The 20,813-nt window shown below is 45.6% G+C and overlaps 1 protein-coding gene across 2 annotated transcripts in view; it reads left to right on the forward strand.

The window, feature by feature from the left end:
• The window catches only part of LOC126266718 (titin homolog), a 1,013,152-nt gene that overhangs the window by 739,770 nt on the left and 252,569 nt on the right, over positions 1-20,813 (forward strand). For both annotated transcript variants that reach the window (XM_049971188.1, XM_049971189.1), the window contains exons 24-25: positions 481-609; positions 6,869-7,219. In XM_049971188.1, the coding sequence (XP_049827145.1) occupies positions 481-609; positions 6,869-7,219 (480 nt within the window). The remainder of the gene's footprint in view (positions 1-480; positions 610-6,868; positions 7,220-20,813) is intronic.

The following is a 20,813-nucleotide window of genomic DNA, read 5'->3' on the forward strand; positions in this document are numbered from 1 at the left end:
AGTGTAGCTATACGGTAGTGGATTTATTTTCCTATGTAACCGCAATATGTTATATCTCTTTACGTTGCCAGAGCGTGCACCATTGATCAATTCTCTGGAGGTCATTCTCCAAATCATTACTACCTTCTGGCGTTGCTACTTTGTTGTAGACAACATCCGATGCTCTCTACTAGATTATTCATACATATTGTAAACAATAACAGTCCTATCAAACTAACATGAGGTACACCGGAAATTACATTTACATCTGTCGATTTTGTTCGGTTAGATTCTCTTTTGCTCCCTATATTTTATCGCTCCTACTTTCAGTAGTTCAGACACCTTTCAGACGTAGCAGGAATTAAATTTAAGTTCACGGAGTGAAAGTCGGTAGCGCTGTGGTGCAGTGTGCGTGTTATCTCGTGAAGTGCAAACACCGGCTGCTGCTGTGGCTAATCGGCGGTTTGTACAGCGCCGCCTCATCCCGCCTTGTGGTTTCAGTGCCGGAGGAGAAGGAGACGCTGCTGTCGAGGCAGCTGTCGCGGCCGCCGGCGCTGCTGTCCGCGGGTTCGACTCCCCGCTCCACACCCAGGACCACGCCCACCAGGAGCCAGTCGCCGACCGTCTCACGTGAGTACCGCCGCGCGCTCTGACGTAGTGTGCGCTGCGAGTAAGTAAAGGGCTGGCAGACAGCGCCGAGTCAGCAGTTTAATGTGCTGAGGCCCTGCTCAGACTGATGCTGTTGCTGCTACACTGATGTAATTCATATAGGCGTATCTTTATTTTTGGGTTGCATCACAGGAAATGTAAACGACAAAATCGTAAAAATCAAATTTTTTAAAATTATTGGCAGTAGCGCACTATAGTGTTCACGGCGGTGCATATTAAATTCTGAGATCTATTTTAACGATGAAAGAAAAATGTTATAGAAGTCGTCAAATCATCAGGAGAACATGATTCAAAGAGGAGAGAGATGAAGATACTGGAGAAGATACGACGAAAAAGACTGGATTTCTATGGGCACATAATAAGAATAAGTGAGAGTAGGCTAACACTAGACTGAAAGCTACAGCGAAATGTTTTGAAGAAATAAAAAAGGATATGGACAAAATTTTTTCGGTCGAAAGGGAATTTGCAATATCGACATCTTCTGAGGGATGCAGAAAAAACGAATTCCGGAAGCCATGAGCACATGGTCGAAAGAAAAGAGAAAAGGACCAGTGGAAGAATGAAGAAATTCGGGAAGTGTGATAAGACACAAGTCGTGCTACAACTTGGATTTTAACCAGTCGGGGAAGAATGCAAGAAAATTCTGCTGTTCGCGCTCCAGAATAATAAAAGAATAATAAAGAAAAAATGTATCTCTGCAACAGTTACCTTTTCATCGCCATGTGGCGTTACACTTAGTACCGTTATTTTATGCAGCTACACTTGCACTAATGACGAATGAAAAAGGCGGTTTCTCTGTTCCTAGGACATTTATTATTCAGCGCGTACTTTTTCCCAGTTGCAGTCCACCAGCCGGAAATTTTTCTTCTAAATAACGACAAGCATAGTCGACCTGTGTACGTAAGAGCCACAAACAGTTCAGTACAACGTAGCATTAAAAAATTCCAACTCTGTTCATTTTGATGGAAACATCGTCGTGCTTTCCCAGTCAAAGAATTTCCAGTTTTTGCTATATTCGATTAACCGGGTATTAGACTAACTGATCACTGAAATATGATGGTATCGAAATTGTGACCATGCGACGAGGTGATTTTTGTGACGGTACATCAGACGTCTTAAACAACCAGTCCATGTGCTGATGGCGACTAATCGGCTGAAATGCAGAATAGAAAATGCTTTATAAGAAATTGGCAAAAACGTGATCCTTCGGCAGTTGAAATACATCTGTCGAAGATTCCTTGTAGACAGTGCGCATCTTAAGTAGTTGTACTTTTTTGCCAAATGGAGATAACAACTTAGAAGATGGCACAGCCCATACGCGTCACGTACGTCTTATGCAGGAACTATTTGATGAAGACTATTACATTGATGGACCTCGTCTTTCTAGACCCCCAACGCTAACAGATTTCGACGGCACCGAACACTGGTTGAACTTGACGATATGGGGCATGCACTCATGAAAACCTCCGCCAGCTCCACTGTTGACGCTGGAAGGCGGCGTGCAGCTGCCGCCACCAGTTACAAAGTAACTTGTGAGGGTGGACAACAGAGTGCGCGCGACAGAACAATTCCATGTCGAACATGACAGGTGTCTATGACTATGCTATCCAGCGGAATCGGTGACAGATAAGCATGCATTGAAAAAGGACATAAAGTAGTATTCCACGACTTCTGTACGATTATCAAGGCTAACGATTTCTGGGATAACGAAATACGTGATAACACTCACACATAAAGCTGGCTGTAAGAAGCTGACAAGGCGATCGCGCCTATTCCTCGTCACCGATTGCCTCTAAATTTATGGTACATGCAGGGCTTGCACGACTGTTAAATGTAAAATGGTGCAGGATGTTCGAAATTCTCAGAAAAATACGGGCAAGCTATAAGGAGAGATGGGTAATATACAATATGTACAAGAGCCAAGCGGGAGCCATAAGAGTGGGCGACGAAGTACGAAGTGCTCGCATTAAAAGAGGTGTAAGGCGGGCATGTAGTCTTTCGCTCCTACTGTTCAATCTCTACGTCGAAGAAGCAATGAGGGAAATAAAAGAAAGGTAGAGCGATTAAAATCCGAGCTGAAAGGTAGCAATGATACGATTCGCTGATGATATTGCCATCCTGAATGAAAGTGAAGAAGAATGACATGATCTGATGAATGGAATGAACAGTCTGGTGATTACAGAATATCGATTCAGAGTAAATCGAAGAAAGACTAAAGTAACGAGAAGTAGCAGGAATGAGAACAGCGAGAATCTTAACATTAGGATTGATGGTCACGAACTAGATAAAGTTACGCTATCCAGGCAGCAAGATAACCACTGACGGACAGAGAAGGAGGAAATCAGAAGCAGACTAGCAATGGCGAGAAGAGCATCCCTGGCCAAGAGAAGTCTATTAGGATCAAACACAGGCCTTCATTTGAGGAAAAAGTTTGTGTGTATGCACACTCGACAGCAAAAAAAGTGGGGCACAGCTGAATTCCAACGTGTAGGCTGCACCAGAATGTATGCAACCAACATAGCATATCTGTGTTGCACATCGTCGCAACCCTCCACAGTACAGTCGTTGTAAGATACACAATGCGTACCGGTAGAGACTACTAGAGAACACCGGTCTTCATGACAGTCCATCCAGATGTAGAGTAACATCACGATAGTACAGAAGAGATCAGACAGTCCTTAAAGTTTGTAAACTAAACTCAATTACAGTAAGTGACATTTCCAACGTTATGGGACAACTAATTTTGTCACATAAATCGTTCAGTAATCCTTAGGCACAATTAAATATTTGAGACAGTATACCGATTTATAAAGTTGTATGACGATTGGAAACAAGTTCTTCGGTGTCTAAAAGGTTTACCCAACACATGCTGAACGTTGTTCAACGTTCAACGCGGAGTGTTTCGCATCGCCGCGCGGGATAAGCCGAGCAGTCTAAGGCGCTGCTGTCATGGACTGTGTGGCTGGTCCCGGCGGAGGTTCGAGTCCTCCCTCGGGCATGGGTGTGTGTGTTTGTTGTTAAGATAATTTAGGTTAAGTAGTGTGTAAGCTTAGGGACTGATGACCTTAGCAGTTAAGTCCCATAAGATTTCACACACATTTCAACATAATTTGAAATGAGTGGAGATTGTCTCTCAGGAAGGCGTCACATCAACTTTATGTAATACTAAGCAGTTAAAAGAAAACGTGATTAACGGCGTCAAGCACTCTACGGAAATCCCAACATTAACGACACATCACAAGTAATGTCATTGTTCACATTACTCATCAACAGTTAATTGTCCACAAAGTTGTAATTTAAATGACATGTCCAACATCTTCGTTCTGGATTTGGATACAAACAGAGAACGTAAAGCCATTGTTAACCAAGCATAGCTTTGTACCTCATCGAGACTCGACCACTGAGCAGAAAGAGACGTCAAGTATTGACGTATGCACTAGTATTAGTTACCAGTTCTCAACATGAATGTAAATGACGATAATGTTTGGTCTCTAGTATTCTCTTACGGTGCCCACTGTGTGTAGTCAAATGACTGTATCCCACGGGGTTTTAGTCTTCAGAGGACCTGCAACACAGCTACGTTATGTTGGTTGTATTCAGCAGTGACTCACTTTTTTTGCTGTCAGGTGTATGTTTGGAGCTCAACATTGTATGGCAGAGCAACATGGACTGTAATCGCTGTATGGGGATTAAGACGACAGATACCATACCTTGCAGACTACTTTTATCAAATAAAAACAAATAGGCCTTGACGCACAATCGAACCTTTGACCTCCTGCAGGCTAATCCAAAACGCCATCCACTGCACCAACTGGACAGTGCTCCCTCCCTCCCTCCTTCCCTCTCCTGGTATAGTTACTGTTCATGTTGACAGATTGCCAATCTTTAATGTACATTTATTACCTGAAATATGCATAGGACGAAATTTTGTGAGAGACATTTTTTTATTCCCAGTATGTGAGAAATCGCATTGCGAAGTCCGAGTTTGCGAATTTTTTTCAGCTTGTGTATCTTTAGGGGCTGTTGCGTTCAATAGGCATTCATTCTTTGAAATTATCAAAAAATGTAGTTTACTGACCTTCAAAATAAATTGTTATAAAGTCAGTATGAGAAAACTGTGGTTAATTGTACATTACTAGCCACTAAAATTGCTACACCACGAAGATGACGTGCTACAGAGGCTAAATTTGACCGATAGGAAGAAGATGCTGTGATATGTGAATGATTAGCTTTTCAGAGCATTCACACAAGGTTGGCGCCGGTGGCGACACCTATAACGTGCTGACACGAGGAAAGTAACCAACCGATTTCTCATACACAAACAGCAGTTGACCGGAGTTGCCTGGTGGACGTTGTTGTGATGCATCGTGTAAGGAGAAAAGATGCGTGCCATTACGTTTCCGACTTTTATAAAGGTCGGATTGTAGCCCATCGCGATTGCGGTTTATCGTATCGCGACACTGCGGCTCGTGTTGGTAGAGATCCAATGACTGTTGGCAGAATATGGAATCGGCGGGTTCAGGAGGTTAATACGGAACGCCGTGCTGGATCCCAACGGCCCCGTATCACTAGCAGTCGAGATGACAGGCATCTTATCCGCATGGCTGTAACGGATCGTGCAGCCACGTCTCGATCCCTGAGTCAACAGATGGGGACGTTTGCAAGACAACAGCCATCTGCACGAATAGTTCGCTGACGTGTGCAACAGCATGGACTGTGAGGTCGGAGACCGTGGCTCCGGTTACCCTTGCCGTTGCATGACAAACAGGAGCGCCTGCGATGGTGTACTCAACGACGAACCTGGCTGCACGAATGGCAGAACGTCATTTTTTCGGATGAATCCAGGTTCTGTTTACAGCATCATGATGGTGCGTCCGTGTTTGGCGACATCGCGGTGAACGCACATTCGAAGCGTGTATTCGTCATCGCCATACTGGCGCATCACCCGGCACACGTCTCGGTTACCTCTTGTTCGCATTGACGGCACTTTGGACAGTGGACATTACATTTCAGATGTGTTGCGACCCGTGGCTCTACCCTCCATTCGATCCCTGCGAAACCCTACGTTTCAGCAGGATAGTACACGGCCGCATGTTGCAGGTCCTGTACGGGCCTTTCTGGATACAGAAAATGTTCGACTGCTGCCCTGGCCAGCACCTTCTCCAGATCTCTCACCAATTGATAACGTCTGGCGAATGGTGACCGAGCAAGTGGCTCGTCACAATACGCCAGTCACTACTCTTGAGCAACTGTGGTATCGTGTTGAAGCTGCATGGGCAGCTGTACCTGTACACGCCATCCAAGATCTGTTTGACTCAATGCCCAGGCGTATGAAGGCTGCTATTACGGCCAGAGGTGGTTGTTCTGCGTACTGATTTGTCAGGATCTATGCACCAAAACTGCGTGAAAATGTAATCACATGTCAGTTCTAGTATAATATATTTTTCCAATGAATACCCGTTTATCATCTGCATTTCTTCTTGGTGTAGCAATTTTAATGGCCAGCAGTGTACTACCTAGGCAGCAAGATAACCACCGGCGGCGAAGGAAGGAGAACATCAGAGGCAGACCAGCACTGACGAGTAGAGCATTCCTGGCCAAGAGAAGTCTACTGGTATCAAACATAGGCCCTAGTTTGAGGAAGAAATTTCTGAGAATGTACGTTTGGAGCATAGCTTTGTATGGTAGAGAGACATGGACTGTAATCGCCGTATGGCGATTAAGACGCCAGATACCGTACCTTGTAAATAAAAAAAAAAGGCTTGGACCCACAATCGAAACTTCGACCTCCTGCATGCTAATCCAAAACGCCATACACTGCAACAACTGGACAGTACTGCTGTCGCTCTCTCTCTCTCTCTCTCTCTCTCTCTCTCTCTCTCTCTCTCTCCTTACAGGTATAGTGACAGTTGATGTTGCCAGAATGGCAATATTTAACGTGCATTTACTGCCCGAAATATGGGAAGGACGAAATTTTGTGAGAGACATTTTTGTATTGCCAGTATGTTGCGAAGTCCGAGTCTGCGAATTTTTCTTCGTCCTGTGTACCTTGAGGGGCCCGTGCGTTAAATAGGCACTCATTCTTGGAAATTACCAAAAAGAATGAATGTGCTGCCCTTGAAAAGACAATAGTAACGAAGTGAGTGCGGGAAGTAGTGTGGTTGTGCCTGCGTCGTGTTGCGCTGCTGCTGACGCCGCTGCGGCCTGCCGCTGCCCGCAGGCGGCGCGCGCGACGCCTCGACGCCGGAGCGGCGGCCGACGCCGGCGCCGTTGCGGCGGGCGCGCGCCGCGGCGCCGCCGCGCTTCTACGCCGTGCCGCACAACCGCGTGGCCGAGGAGGGCGAGACGGTGCGGCTGCAGTGCGCGTGCACCGGCCACCCGCAGCCCTGGACCACGTGGCACAAGGACGGCCGCGAGCTGGCGCACACGGCGCGCCTGCGCGCCTCCGAACGCGACGACCTGCGAGTGCTGGAGATCCGCGACGTGAGGCGCGAGGACGCCGGCCTCTACCGCGTCACGCTCGAGAACGCGCTCGGCCGCGTCCAGGCCTCGGCGCGCATCGACGTCGTCGGTGAGTACCTGCCGCAGCGTCTGTAAGTAGTGACTGCGATCCCGAAGAGCTGTGCGACACTGCTGGGGGAGGCTTTCCCCCACACCGACTGGTCACCCCCTCAAAAGATCACACTGATTCCTTTGGAGCGCTGCACAGGCGTACAACTGTTATCAGCCGGTCACGCGGTTCCCCACCGTTGAGATAAATCACGGCAGTCAAGTGCGGAACACGTTACTCCAGATGCGTTTGTGCGGAAGGCCCTCTCGCGCAGACACATACGAGGTGACGTGCGTCTATATCTTGCGTCTGTTAGCGAGTATGGTGTCGGTCGGCTCCTACATTGAAGGCCAAGACTACTCATTCAACGTATTATTTTGGTAAGCACACTAATTAGCTCAATACTTCCGATTATTACCGAAGGTACTGAAATCCACCTGTGCAACTACTAGAAAATGTGTCTTTATATCCCTATATGCTTTTCGCTTTATACAGGGTATTACAAAAGCGTACGGCCAAACATTCAGGAAACATTCCTCACACACAAATAAAGAAAAGATATAATGTGGACATGTGTCCGGAAACGCTTAATTTCCATGTTAGAGCTCATTTTAGTTTCGTCAGTATGTTCTTCCACCTACGCTCAATGGAGCACGTTATCATCATTTCATACGGGACACTCTACCTGTGCTGCTACAACATGTGCCTTTACAAGCACGATACAACATCTGATTCACGCACGATGGAGCTCCTGCACATTTCAGTCGAAGTGTTCGTACGCTTCTCAACCGATGGATGGGTAGAGGCGGACCAATTCCGTGGCCTCCACGCTCTCCTGCCCTCAACCCTCTTGACTTTCATTTATGGGGGCATTTGAAGCTCTTGTCTACGCAACCCCGGTACCAAATGTAGAGACTCTTCGTGCTCGTATTGTGGACGGCTGTGATACAATACGCCATTCTCCAGGGCTCCATCAGCGCATTAGAGATTCCATGCGACGGAGGGTGGATGCATGTATCCTCGCTAACGGAGGACATTTTGAACATCTCCTGTAACAAAGTGTTTGAAGTCACGCTGGTACGTTCTGTTGTTGTGTGTTTCCATTCCATGATTAATGTGATTTGAAGAGAAGTAATAAAATGACCTCTAACATGGAAAGTAAGCGTTTGCGGACACATGTCCACATAACATATTTTCTTTCTTTGTGTGTGAGGAATGTTTCCTGAAAGTTTGGCCGTACCTTTTTGTAACACCCTCTAGATACAAAGTTATTTCGGTAAGCACATTAATTTGCTCAGTACTTTCGATTATTACCAAACGTACTGAAATCCACCTGTGCAACTATTAGAAAATGCGTGTTTATATCCCTGCATCCTTTTCGTTTTATTGATACAAAGTACCGTCAGCCGTCTGCAGTGTCACGTATTTACTACGTTATTTTGCTAGCAAATCTAAAAACAGTTCTCTACACAATATATTCAAGTGTGACTCTTACTTGCAGTATTTCGTGTCCGAGTTTCATTCGCATCAGGAAGAGTCGTCTACTTCCACATTTTTTAGATTTCCCTTCCTTTGACACTAATGGTTTTTGTCTAATCTCGTTTTCGTTTGCAGCACTTTTGATTTTCTGATTTGAAATACGACACACTATAGCATTAGAGATAAAACATCGTAAATGAAAATCAGTCGCCAGTATCTTTTTTAACGAAGTGTATTCCGATCTAGAGAAAAAACAAAATTGTAAATATGCACGACCGAATATCACTGCAGGTATTTGATGCCAACAAAACGAACTCTTCATAGAATCATGTAAAAGGCGACGTCCCGACTGACTGATTCGCTCACTGACTCATCACCGCCCATCCAAAACCACTGAGGACAGAAATTTGAAGAGGGTGTTGTTCTTATGCTGTAGGCGTCGTTTAGCAAGGGTTTTTTCCGAAATTCCATCACTAAGGGAATGAAATAGGGGATAAAAGGTTTTTGAAAGTCCATCGCTATAAAAGCAATTTTCAAACTACACCTACGAATATTGGTGTTTGCTTTCTCGGCGAGAAATAGGGAAATACGGGTTTTTACGAAATTTAACCCCTATGACGGTGAAATAGTAGTCGATTTTTTTTCTAAAAAGATCTACTAAAGTGTTTTTAGAGCTACCTCTATGAAAATTGGTATTTGACTTCTCAGTGAGAGATAAAGAAAAAATAAATGTTTCAGTGCTTTTGTTAATTCAATCCCTAACAGGGTGAAATGGGGGATGAATTTTTTTTATAAAATATTTCGTTATAAAAGCATTTTTGAAGCTAAATCTACGAAAATTTGTGTTCAATTTCTCTGTTGGAAATAAAAAATACGTTTTCCACTGTTTTTGGAAATTCAGCCCCAAATAGGGTCAAACAGGGAGTGAAAATTGTAAAGAAAATAGTCCGTTATACTAAGAACAATTATAAAGCTACGACTATAAAAAGTGGTGTTTCGATTATCGGTTCGATATAATGAAATGTGTGTTAGGGAATGAAAGTTTCTATGGAAATATCACCACAAGAACGCAAAAAGCATGATTAACAAAAACCTTGGACTCCAGCTTTCAGATTCCCTTTTTGGTCAGATGTACGTTAGGAAAAGACAATGCTTCTATGCCTTTAATCAACGTGAAACGTTTAGAAGGTGTTCCAGTTCGTGAACACCATAAAAATTCGAGTAAAGCAAAAAAGATCTTCGCAGACAACACAGTACGCGAGAGAAGCAGCGAGCCCTAAGGTAGTGATGATATGCGTATACATACGCGTTTCCTAGTAGTTGGGCAGGCGGATTTTAAATGCCTTTTATTATAAAGGGCAGTCAAACGAAAACGAAACAGATGGAAAAAGTAAGTGAACTGTTTATTACTGCAAATGTAATAGCTATAATTGTTGATACATTTACCCCACTGTGTGACAAGGGGGTAGATGCCTTCGTGCAAAAATGTTTGCGGTTGCCTGCTGAACACAGATTGCACCTCTTTCTCCGAAGCAAGTCGACCACCACGAATGACTTTCTTCAGGGTTCCACAGATATGTTAATGACACAGTGAGGGATCGTGACTGTACGGAGGATATGTAGGAGCTCCCCAGCGGAACCTCTACAGCGTATAATCGAAACAGCTGCCCCACACAAACATTTTTTCATGAAGGCACAGTCCGTCTTGCCTGCCAGTGGGATAAAATGTGTTAACAGTTATAGCGTTTAGTTTTGGAATAATAAACAGTTTGATTACATTTGTTCCATGTGTTTCGTTTCCATTTGGTTTCCCCTTAAAAGTGTATGGCAACTATGGTCAATATAGCCAAACAAGTGAACAGTTTAGTCTCGATTAGTTTGTGACAGAACCGCAGGAAGGCAAGAAGACGTCTGCGGCAAACACTTATATATTGTTACAGAGACTATTAAATTCGATGAAATTTATCACACCATAAGAATGTTATTCAGGGTAGAAAACAAAGATGGACTAATACGCCACAAGAAATAGTTTCTTAGTAAAACGGGGAGTATATTTTATCTCGTGACGGGAAAGAGCGCAGTGTCATGTTACTTGTTGACTTGCTGAAACCGTGGGCTCATCTAGGACTCGAATGCGAGTAACTCGCTCTGGTAGGGTTACTGATCGGCCAAGGCGAACACTCCACACGAACAGGTACAAAGCGCTGTCCATTCTCCCGAAGATATCTGCTTCTTCTACAGCATGGTTGGACACGTGCTGCGAAGCTTGGAAAAAGTTAAGAAAAGTATTTACAGTTGAAACGTTGCGCCGGTTGGTAAGACATACTCGGGCAGCGTAAATTGTGGCATTCTGCATGAGTGATGATGTCCACAATGAACACTGTTAGACTAGAGTATTGTTTGTGTTCCTGCTGTTACGCACGATCGGGGAGTAAGAGGATCGGAGAGGGTTATACACGTTTGCAAACATGTCCCGTCAATAGTTGCAAGTGAGCCACCGAACACAAAATCCCAGTCCGACAAATCACCTTCTACAGTAAATCGTTACGCTACTCACGGGATTGCAAGTATTTCGATTGGATGACGCTTCGCCGATTCGTTTTCATAATCACTGATAAACGACGCTAGCTGCTCACCACCCAGCCACTTCACGCTGAGTGCGTCTCTTTCTTGATATCCCGGTCTCAAGACTCGAACAAGACACCTCAGTCGCATCGGCGTAGGTGCTGACATCACCAGTCTCATATTATCACATCAGCTGGTGCAGCGACTCTATGCTGGAGAGATATTGGCTCAGATCTGTGTGTGACTATTCAGATTTCTCTGACTCCCCTCAGTCGAATACTTGGATGGTTCCTGCAACATGTCCACGGCTAATTTCCTGTGCCATCTCTTCCCAGCCCGCCAATAATGGTCCTCATTGTCGACTAGACATGAAATTCAAACTTCCATTTCCTTCTTCGCTTGCTACTCACATTTCCTTCCAAATTCCAGATCTATGACCTCACTGCATTTTATCTACACCGAACACAAAGACACACTTTTGAATTGCAAAAGTCTCGTGAAACACCCTGATGAGCCAAAATGTTTCCACCATCCGTTTAATCTCGCGTTATTCCACATTTGAAACGCAATGTAGTAGCAATTCCGCGTGGCATTGCTTCCACAAGCCCTTGGTAGGTTCTCTGAGGTACGTGGCGCCAGATATCCGGGCACACTTCACGCAATTCCCGCAAATTACGGGCTGATGACACGTGGGCGCGGAGCTGGTCCCCGCTGGCGTCCCACATGCTTTCCATCGGATTCATTTCAGTCGGATTTAGTGGTCTCGGCGACAACGAGAGTTCACGGACTGGTCCCTCAAACCACTGCAGCACTGTTCTGGCCTTGTCACACGAACATTTATCGTCCTGCAGGTGGGTGCCGTCTCTGTCGGGGAAGACATCAAGCATGAAGGGGTGCAGGAGTTCCGCGAGAACACTCGCGTGCTGCGCAGCCGCCATGGCGCCTTCCATTGCTACCGCAGGTCCCGTGGGAGCCCAGGCGCGACGTGGTGCTGCCCCCAGTGGCCTGCGACCGCGGCGCGGTGCGTGTCTGAACAGCTGTTCTCCTCGATGACGGCGCATCCAGACACCATCATCGACGATGCAAAAAGCACCGTAATTGATCCGACCAGGCGGTAGATTTCCATCGATCCATGATCCAGTCCAGATGATACCGTATTCAGTACAATCATAAATGCCGATGTCGGGATCACATGAAAACACGTAGGGGTCATTCGCTGGGGGGGGGGGGGGGGGTTCATGTTGCACAATGGGCGCTGATCGGTGGGTTCCGAAACACTCGCGCTCGTAATGTTCGAATACAGTATTAGCAGTGTGCTACTTGACACAGCCAGGTCGGTTAAATATCTAGGCGTGACGTTGTAAAGCACTTTGAAATGGAATGAGCGTGTAAGGATTTTAGCAGAGAAGGCGAATTGCTGATTTCTGTTTATTGGCAGAATTTTAGGAAAGTGTGGTTCATTTGGAAAGGCGGCCGCAGTACGACACTAGTACGACCCATTGTTGAGTATTGTTCGAGTGTTTGGGATCCGTACCAGGTCGGATAAAAGGAAGACACCGAAGCAATTCACCGGTCGGCTGCTAGATTTGTCTCTGGTAGGTTCGATCAACATCCAAGTATTATGCTTCGGGAACTAAAATGGGAATCACTGGAGGAAAGCCGATGTTCTTTCCGAGGAGAAAATTTAGAGAACCCGCATTTGTGGTTGATTTCAGAGCGATTCTACTGCCACCAACGCGCATTTCCTGTAAGTACCATGAAGATAATATTAGAGGCGTTATGGCTCGTACAGAGGCATACAGGCAGTCGTTTTTCCCTCGTTGTATTTGCAAGTGGAACAGAAAAGGAAATGAGCAGTAGTGGTTCAGGTTACCATACGCCACGCATCATTCGGTGGCTTGCCGATTATACGAGTACATATATGTAGACGCAAAAGCAGTGTACCATTTCGTGAGGTTCGAATGGCTCTTAGCACTACGGGACTTAACTTCTGACGTCATCAGTCCCCTAGAACTTAGAACTACTTAAACCTAACTAACCTAAGGACAACACACACATACATGCCCGAGGCAGGATTCGAACCTGCGACCGTAGCAGTCGCGCGGTTCCAGACTGTAGCACCTAGAACGGCTGGGCCACTCCGGCCGGCCATTTCGTGAGGTCTGTAACATATTGCCACCTATCCTGTTTTGCTGTAGGACAAGTCTCCGATCTCCAAGTTACGTGATGAGACGAGCGCGCCTATTACTTAGCTGCCTAACGTGGTTTCGCCGCTCTTCAGCCTCTCTACACGCTCCCGACATTAGTAGGCGAACAGCCGAACAGCTTCGCCGTTTCCGAGTGTCTCTTTCCTAGGGGCGAGACCATACCAATCTGCCCTTTGTCTTGGTCGCTTATGTCAGCTTATTTCTACGTTTGTGGCCCGTATCGTCGCTAGTACTATTTAACATACGTATTGATGGACAGACGCATTTAAAATTTTGGGTGCTAAACAGCCTCGCCATCAGCGCCCTTTCTCAATATCGTGATACTGGCGTATGAGTAGTTACTCTTGATAAAACGAAAAGCAAAGGCCGTATAACTAAAGCCACAGCATCGAAAGTTTCACATACACGGTGTCAATTATTGAACTATATGAAAACAAACGTAAATTGGTTACAAACTACGGCGTGCACACACTTTATTCAATATGTGAACGTCAAAACAGATATTCGGATTTAGGTTACGATATGTTCGATATATCTGCCACAATTGTCGATGATGTGACGTAGGCGAATAGCGAAACTCTGCATGATCCGCTGCAGTGTCGGAACATCGATGCTGTAATGACCTCCTGAATGGCTGTTATTAGCTTCTCAACAGTTTTGAGGCTATTCCTGTACACCCTGTGATTATAATGGGTATCCCAGAGCCAAAATGCGGTGCTTCTCCAGGACATCAAATACGCTCCTGTTTGGATGGCGTCGAGCTCCGTCTTGTATGAAACACATCTTGTCGAAATCAGGGTGACTTTAGATAATGGGGATGAAATCATCTTCCAAAACCTTCACGTACAGCTTGGTAGTCACCCTGGCATCAAGGAATATTGCACCGATTATTCCGTGACTGGACATTGCACACCACACAGTCACCCGGCTGACGATGAAGACAATTCTGGATCGCTAAATGCGGATTTTCAGAAAACTCCATTTGCACCAGTTTTGCTTATTGACGAACCCATCCAAATGAAAGTGGGCTTCGTCGCTAAACCAAACCATATAGCGCATACTAATTCCCGTCATTCCCAGTAGTCAATTGTTCAATTTGAATGTCCTAAGGCAAACCGTTCCGAAGTTATGACGATTTTATTTCATATAGTACAATAATTGTCACCCTGTATCATCTCCAGTATATCTATTCATAGTACTAATGAAATAGTGCATGGCATAAAGATGCCTGGTTGATCGCGGAACTAATGGGGCGAGCCAGTCTCGCAAAGACACATTAAAACCTTGGTCCATTTAGCCGGCCAGGGTGGCCGAGTGGTTATAGGTGCTACAGTCTGGAACCGCGGGACCGCTACGGTCGCAGGTTCGAATCTTGCCTCGGGCATGGATGTGTGTGGTGTCCTTAGGTTAGTTAGGTTTAAGTAGTTCTAAGTTCTAGGGGACTGATGACCTCAAAAGTTAAGTCCCATAGTGCTCGGAGCCATTTTTTTAACCTTGGTCTATTTAAACTGGGCAGGCGTCCTGACGCCAAACAAACGGTTAACAATTTTCTTGTCATTGTTTCGTCATCACCTGAGGATAATGCCCACGATGGACCTATAGTTTCCCTCGTATCACCGTGACCTTAATACATAGTGCACTTAGAGTGTGTTGCCGCAAACCCTACATTCCGGTGGGTGTTCAAGCCGCAAAGGCTAAGCAGGTGTCATTAGATAGTGCCCGATACGAAAGCAGTGAGGATCGCTTCGTCACTTCTTGGAGTCGAAGTGTGCTATGGTTGAATAGTCGGTTTCAGCGACAGCATGTTTGTTGTTGGCAAACTTCCAACCACTGTCTTTCCCACTGAGCCGTAACTCCGTGTTACCCGAGAAAGGCAGCCTGTAGTGGACGTTAAGGTTAAATGTGGTATTTACCTGGCAAGATGCTTTCGCTGCTCTATCAGATTTCTTATTCCCCTCGTTTGCCATGTGTTCAGGGACCTAACAGAAGGGTGCATGTTTCTCCTGTCTTTCCAGGCGGTGGATGGTTGCCTCCATCATCAACTATCCTTTCTGCTGGGAAAGTTTGCTGAATAGCCAATAGAGCAATAAGGGAGTCCGAGCAGACAAGAAACTTCCCTCCGACAGGAAACCTCATCTAAAAAAATGGTTCAAATGGCTCTGAGCACTATGGGACTCAACTGCTGAGGTCATAAGTCCCCTAGAACTTAGAACTACTTAAACCTAACTAACCTAAGGACAACACACACACCCATGCCCGAGGCAGGATTCGAACCTGCGACCGTAGCGGTCGCGCAGTTCCAGACTGTAGCGCCAGAACCGCTCGGCCAGCAGCGGCCGGCTGAAACCTCATCTGTTCCAGTGCCATCTCGACCGCCCACAGCTCTCCGTAGTACACTGATAAGTGGCTTGATAGGCGGGTTTTAATTATATAGCGAGGGAAGATATCAGAAAAGTCGACGTTGTTCCATTCCTTAGATCCATCGGTAGAAACAACCGTTTGCTCGCTTACTCCGATGAAATGCCATTAAAAACCGTTTTAAAATTACAGGGTGGTTATAATTAAACTTTCATCCGATTCGATAGCTCAGTGGTCAGCGCGGCAAAATGCCATGCAAAGGCGCCCTGGCTCGATTCCCGGCTGGGTCGGGGGATTTTCTCCGCTCAGGAACTGGGTGTTGTATTGTCTTCATCATCATCATCTCATCCACGTCGACGCCCAAGTCGCCGAAGTGGCGTCAATCTAAAAAGAGTTGAAGCAGGCGACCGGTCTACCCGACGGGAGGCCCTAGCCACAAGACATTTCATTTCAGTTAAACTTTCGCTATTTGATCTAGCGTAGGTGGAAAACTATTTACGGTATAAATACACAACTTAGTAGGAATGATGTTGCGACTGTGCGCTGCAAGATTTGCGTTGTTAGCAGTGTCAGTGTGTCATGACTTGCTGTGAACCGCCTAAGCGCCGGTACCACAAGACGACGTAGGTTTGAAACACGGGCATCAATGTGCATTTCAGCTACGGATAGTCAACATGGTTTTGGACAAGGCGACGGGGACCTTACTCGTAAAGTTGTTTTATCAAAACAATGACAATACTGCCCGCGCTCTTCGCGAGTATCCACGCGTTAGGCCGGCCGCTGAGACCGAGCGGCTCTAGGCGCTTCAGTCCGGAACCGCGCTGCTGCTACGGTCGCAGATTCGAATCCTGCCTCGGGCATGGATGTGTGTTATGTCCTTAGGTTAGTGAGGTTTAAGTAGTTCTAAGTCTTGGGGACTGATGACCTCAGATGTTAAGTCCCATTGTCCTCAGAGCCATTTGAACCATTTTGAATCTACGCGTTGAGGTCCTCTTTCCGCACCGAGCTTGAAGAAGCTAGATTTAACTGGCACTTTGGAAATTGCTCCTGGGAGAGGCCGACGGCCAAATGAGCCACAAATGGTTCAAATGGCTCTAAGCACGATGGACTTAACATCTGAGGTCATCAGTCCCCTAGACTTAGAACTACTTAAACCTAACTAACCTAAGGACATCACACACATCCATGCCCGAGGCAGGATTCGTACCTGCGACCGTAGCAGCACCGTGGTTCAGGACTGAAGCGCCTAGAATCGCTCGGCCACAACGGCCGGCTAAATAAGCCAAAAATTGTTGAAGAAACTACCGTTGCCGTGGCTGAGAATTCTGTACTCAAATGTGCAGTGCACGGACTGTATCGCGACAGCTGAATAGCCCATGGTCCATGCTGCGAAAAGTCGTGGCATGGAATCTCTGGTGCGGTTCCAGGCTGTCGTTAATGCACGTGATAGTCACACTGAGCAACATTTCTAACCTGGAACGTAAACATGGTACGCAGTTTACAAACGCTACCCTCCCGTGTGGAAATTAAAATGTCCTTCTTTCAGTGGTTTACTCTTCCTCACGTACTTACACATGTGCCTACAAGCTTTCATTGTCCTACGATCATTCGTTTTTCATGGAGGCCGTCTCGAGTACCGATAACTTTATTTTAACCACCCTGTATAGGGGAAATGGTGATCTTTTCGTACTCCGTAATATCCAGATTAAGGTGTGGACCCGTCAGCCATCTAAGGAGATTTTTGGTCCATCTCTTTCTAAGAGTTGAGGAGTCTGCTACACAAATTTGCTCTAGATAGTCCTTTACACGGACAGAAAAAGGCTTACTTGGCTGACGACCGGTAAACCTTCATTGTGCATGCAGGCAAGCAGATCTAAACATCCGGCAAAATGAATTTTGTCGTCTAAACTCTGTTCTCCTGTCAGTGAAATAACTTTTCCTTATAGGTCAAGAGCTTCATACATCATGTGCATAAAAGTTTCGTGGAAGGGAATGAGCAACGGGATGATCAGTCACAGCTGTCAAGCTTTTATCGGCTCCTGACATTAGTAATCATCGTGTGTAGCAAAAGCTAACTTACTTTTATCTTAAGGTGTTGTCTTTCTTGTCACTGAGAATTCAGCCTAATACTACTGCTTTACTGATTCGTTTACTGATTTGAGACACGCACCGCATATCAAGAACCTCAAGAAAGGAAAGTCCGGGCATTTGTTAACCAGCATCACAAATACTAGCCTAATCATTTTTGCCATGAGACGATTAATTGTAGAAAAACTGACCTGGGTAAATCTTGGCATTTAATGCAGAACGAGCAACAAGAAGCCGTCCAGTCATTTACTATATACATGTACACAATGTGTTAGACCGCGCAAGTAACATTTGGCACAGAACGATCACCTCGTGCTCGGTTGAGATATTTTTCCCTCTCTGCCTGTTTCACGTAAGTGAATCAGTCACGTGCAACATGCAGCACCTGTTTTAAATTAATGCAATAAACGCCGCGACATATTGCTCAGTATCGGAGCTCCCAGTGAAGGTAGGTTCCCTTGTACCAGGTAGGACATTCATCTCCTGATATCGGCTGTCTAAACATACGAGCAGTGGGCGTTTGTCGACAACGAGTGCCGGCAATAGGACTGCACAGTGGTGTAGTTTAAGGTGCCATATACCTCATCATAAACCTTTTACTATGGCGGGCCTTCGTTCAGGAGATATACCCTGAGATAATAAAGGTCAGACGGCCGTGGTGGCCGAGCGGTTCTAGGCGCTTCAGTCCGGAACCGCGCGAGTGCTACGGTCGCAGGTACGAATCCTGCCTCGGGCATGGATGTGTGTGATGTCCTTGGGTTACTTAGGTTTAAGTAGTTCTAAGTTCTAGGGGACTGATGATCTCAGAAGTTAAGTCCCATAGTGCTCAGAGCCATTTTTATTTTTATTTTATTTTATTTATTTATTTTTTTATTATTATTTTTTTTTTTTAGGAACTGCTTTCATTTGTTATCTGACGAGCAGCATTTCAGAAGTGGTCTTTTGGTGTGCTTGCAGTTGATGTGGAACCAGTTTTCCCAGTTTCTGCACCGTTCCCACAGCTTTCACGTTTAATTGTTCCGCGAGTTCCTGTTGAGTTTGAGTATCATCTTCATCCAGTAAGGCCTGCAATTCGTTGCATTCGAAGTTTTTCGGTGGTTTCCCGCGCTCGTTATTTCTCACTTCAAAATCAATACTTTTGAAATTTTGAAGCACTGAAACACTGTGTTTTCCCAACAGCATGTTCTTCAAAAGCTTCGACACGCATTCGATGCGATTCTGCAGCAGTTTTGTTCAAATAATAACAGAAAACCAATGCTGTCAACAAATCGTAGTTCTTAGGCACAAAACGAGACATGTTTGCGGGATTGAAACAGATACTGAAGTACGAAACTCGAGTTACTGTGTGTTGGAATTCGTCATCAGGTGTTAAAGAAAGCAGATGGGGCTACTGAAGCGATCTTACTGGCCCAACATTGACGGCTAGCACCATCTACAAGGAAATCCTGGTTTGATACTCCTTAAACTGGTAATCTAGTGCAGCTGTGGAGCAGTCTCCTTTTCTTTTTTTATCTGTTACAGTAACTTTGGTTCACATTTCCTATTGTTGTTTTGTATTACCATTATCTAGTGAAGCATTTACTTTACGTTTATTTTGTTTTTTGTCAGCTGTGTGTTCCTGCAGCCAGATGATAACATTGTCCCTACAGCCGACAGCGTGACAATGCATAGTACGTTCTGTTATCTTGACTGGTTTTTGAGGCTACTCGTAGGTGTTCAAAAAGGTCAAATGGCTCTGAGCACTATGAGATTTAACATCTGGAGTCATCAGTCCCCTAAACTTAGAACTGCTTAAACCTAAGTAACCTAAGGACATTACACACATCCATGCCCGAGGCAGGATTCGAACATGCGGCCGTAGCGGTCGCGCGGTTCCAGCCTGTAGCGCCTAGAACCGCTCGGCCACTCCGGCCGGCGAGACTGAGGAACCTTTCACTTTAGTTACTGCTGATTTTTCCATCATTAGGATTGTGAGAAAGTGCGTCTTGTTAATTAGACAAACACTTAGCTTTTTTTTAAGTTTTCGAGGCTTTTGTGTAGTTTAAGGAATTAACATTTCCACACAAATTGAGTAACACAGGAGAATAAACAGACTGGTGACGTAAAGAAGTCATAAAACCTGTGAGAGAGCGGCCCATAAAGCGCGCTCTCTTTTGTAACATTAGATAACGAGCGATTAATTTGCCTTTGAAGAGGCAGCCTCTCGTGATAATTGCCAATATCTCATTCCGTAAACACTTGACGCAAATTCAAGCACCTTATTCTCACGCTATTCAGCTTAAGCTTCCTTGTTGCTTCTGCATTGTATAGTCTGCGAACCACTGTGAAATACATGGCAGAGCGTATATTCCACTGTAGCGTATATCCCACTGTACCGATTACTGGGGCTCTCTCGCTTCCATTCACGTACTCAGCGCGTGAAGAATGATTGTTTAAATGCCTCCATACGTGCTGTAATTAATTTAATCTTGTCCTCACGGTCCCTATGCGAGCGACATGCGTGGGGTTGCAGTACATTCCTAATTATTTAAAACCCGTTCTTGCAACTTTGATAGCAGACTTTATCGGAATAGTCCCCACCTGGCTTCGGATCTTTCGACGCTTTTTGTCAGACTCCCCAGCGGGTCAGAAAAACCTCTGACTATTCGTGCTGCCCTTCTCTATATACGTGGAACATAACCTCGTAGTGCAGCTTGCCCTACGACTTTGTTTGGTGAGTACGCGTTCACTCAATGGGTTAACGTGCTATGGCGCAGGCGGGAGGAATGAATTGCGGCGGAAGGCAGACACACGCCTGGTTAACCGCAAAGTTCACACGAAAGTCGTAAGAAATCCGAATCCGTGGCGGCGGACCGGAGCGGAGGTACAAGTGTTTGCAGCGCGCGGTCCCACATTCGGCTGTCCGACTCGCAAACCAG

This window comes from Schistocerca gregaria, chromosome 4 (assembly GCF_023897955.1).
Source record: "Schistocerca gregaria isolate iqSchGreg1 chromosome 4, iqSchGreg1.2, whole genome shotgun sequence".
NCBI classification, from domain to species: Eukaryota; Metazoa; Arthropoda; class Insecta; order Orthoptera; family Acrididae; genus Schistocerca; species Schistocerca gregaria.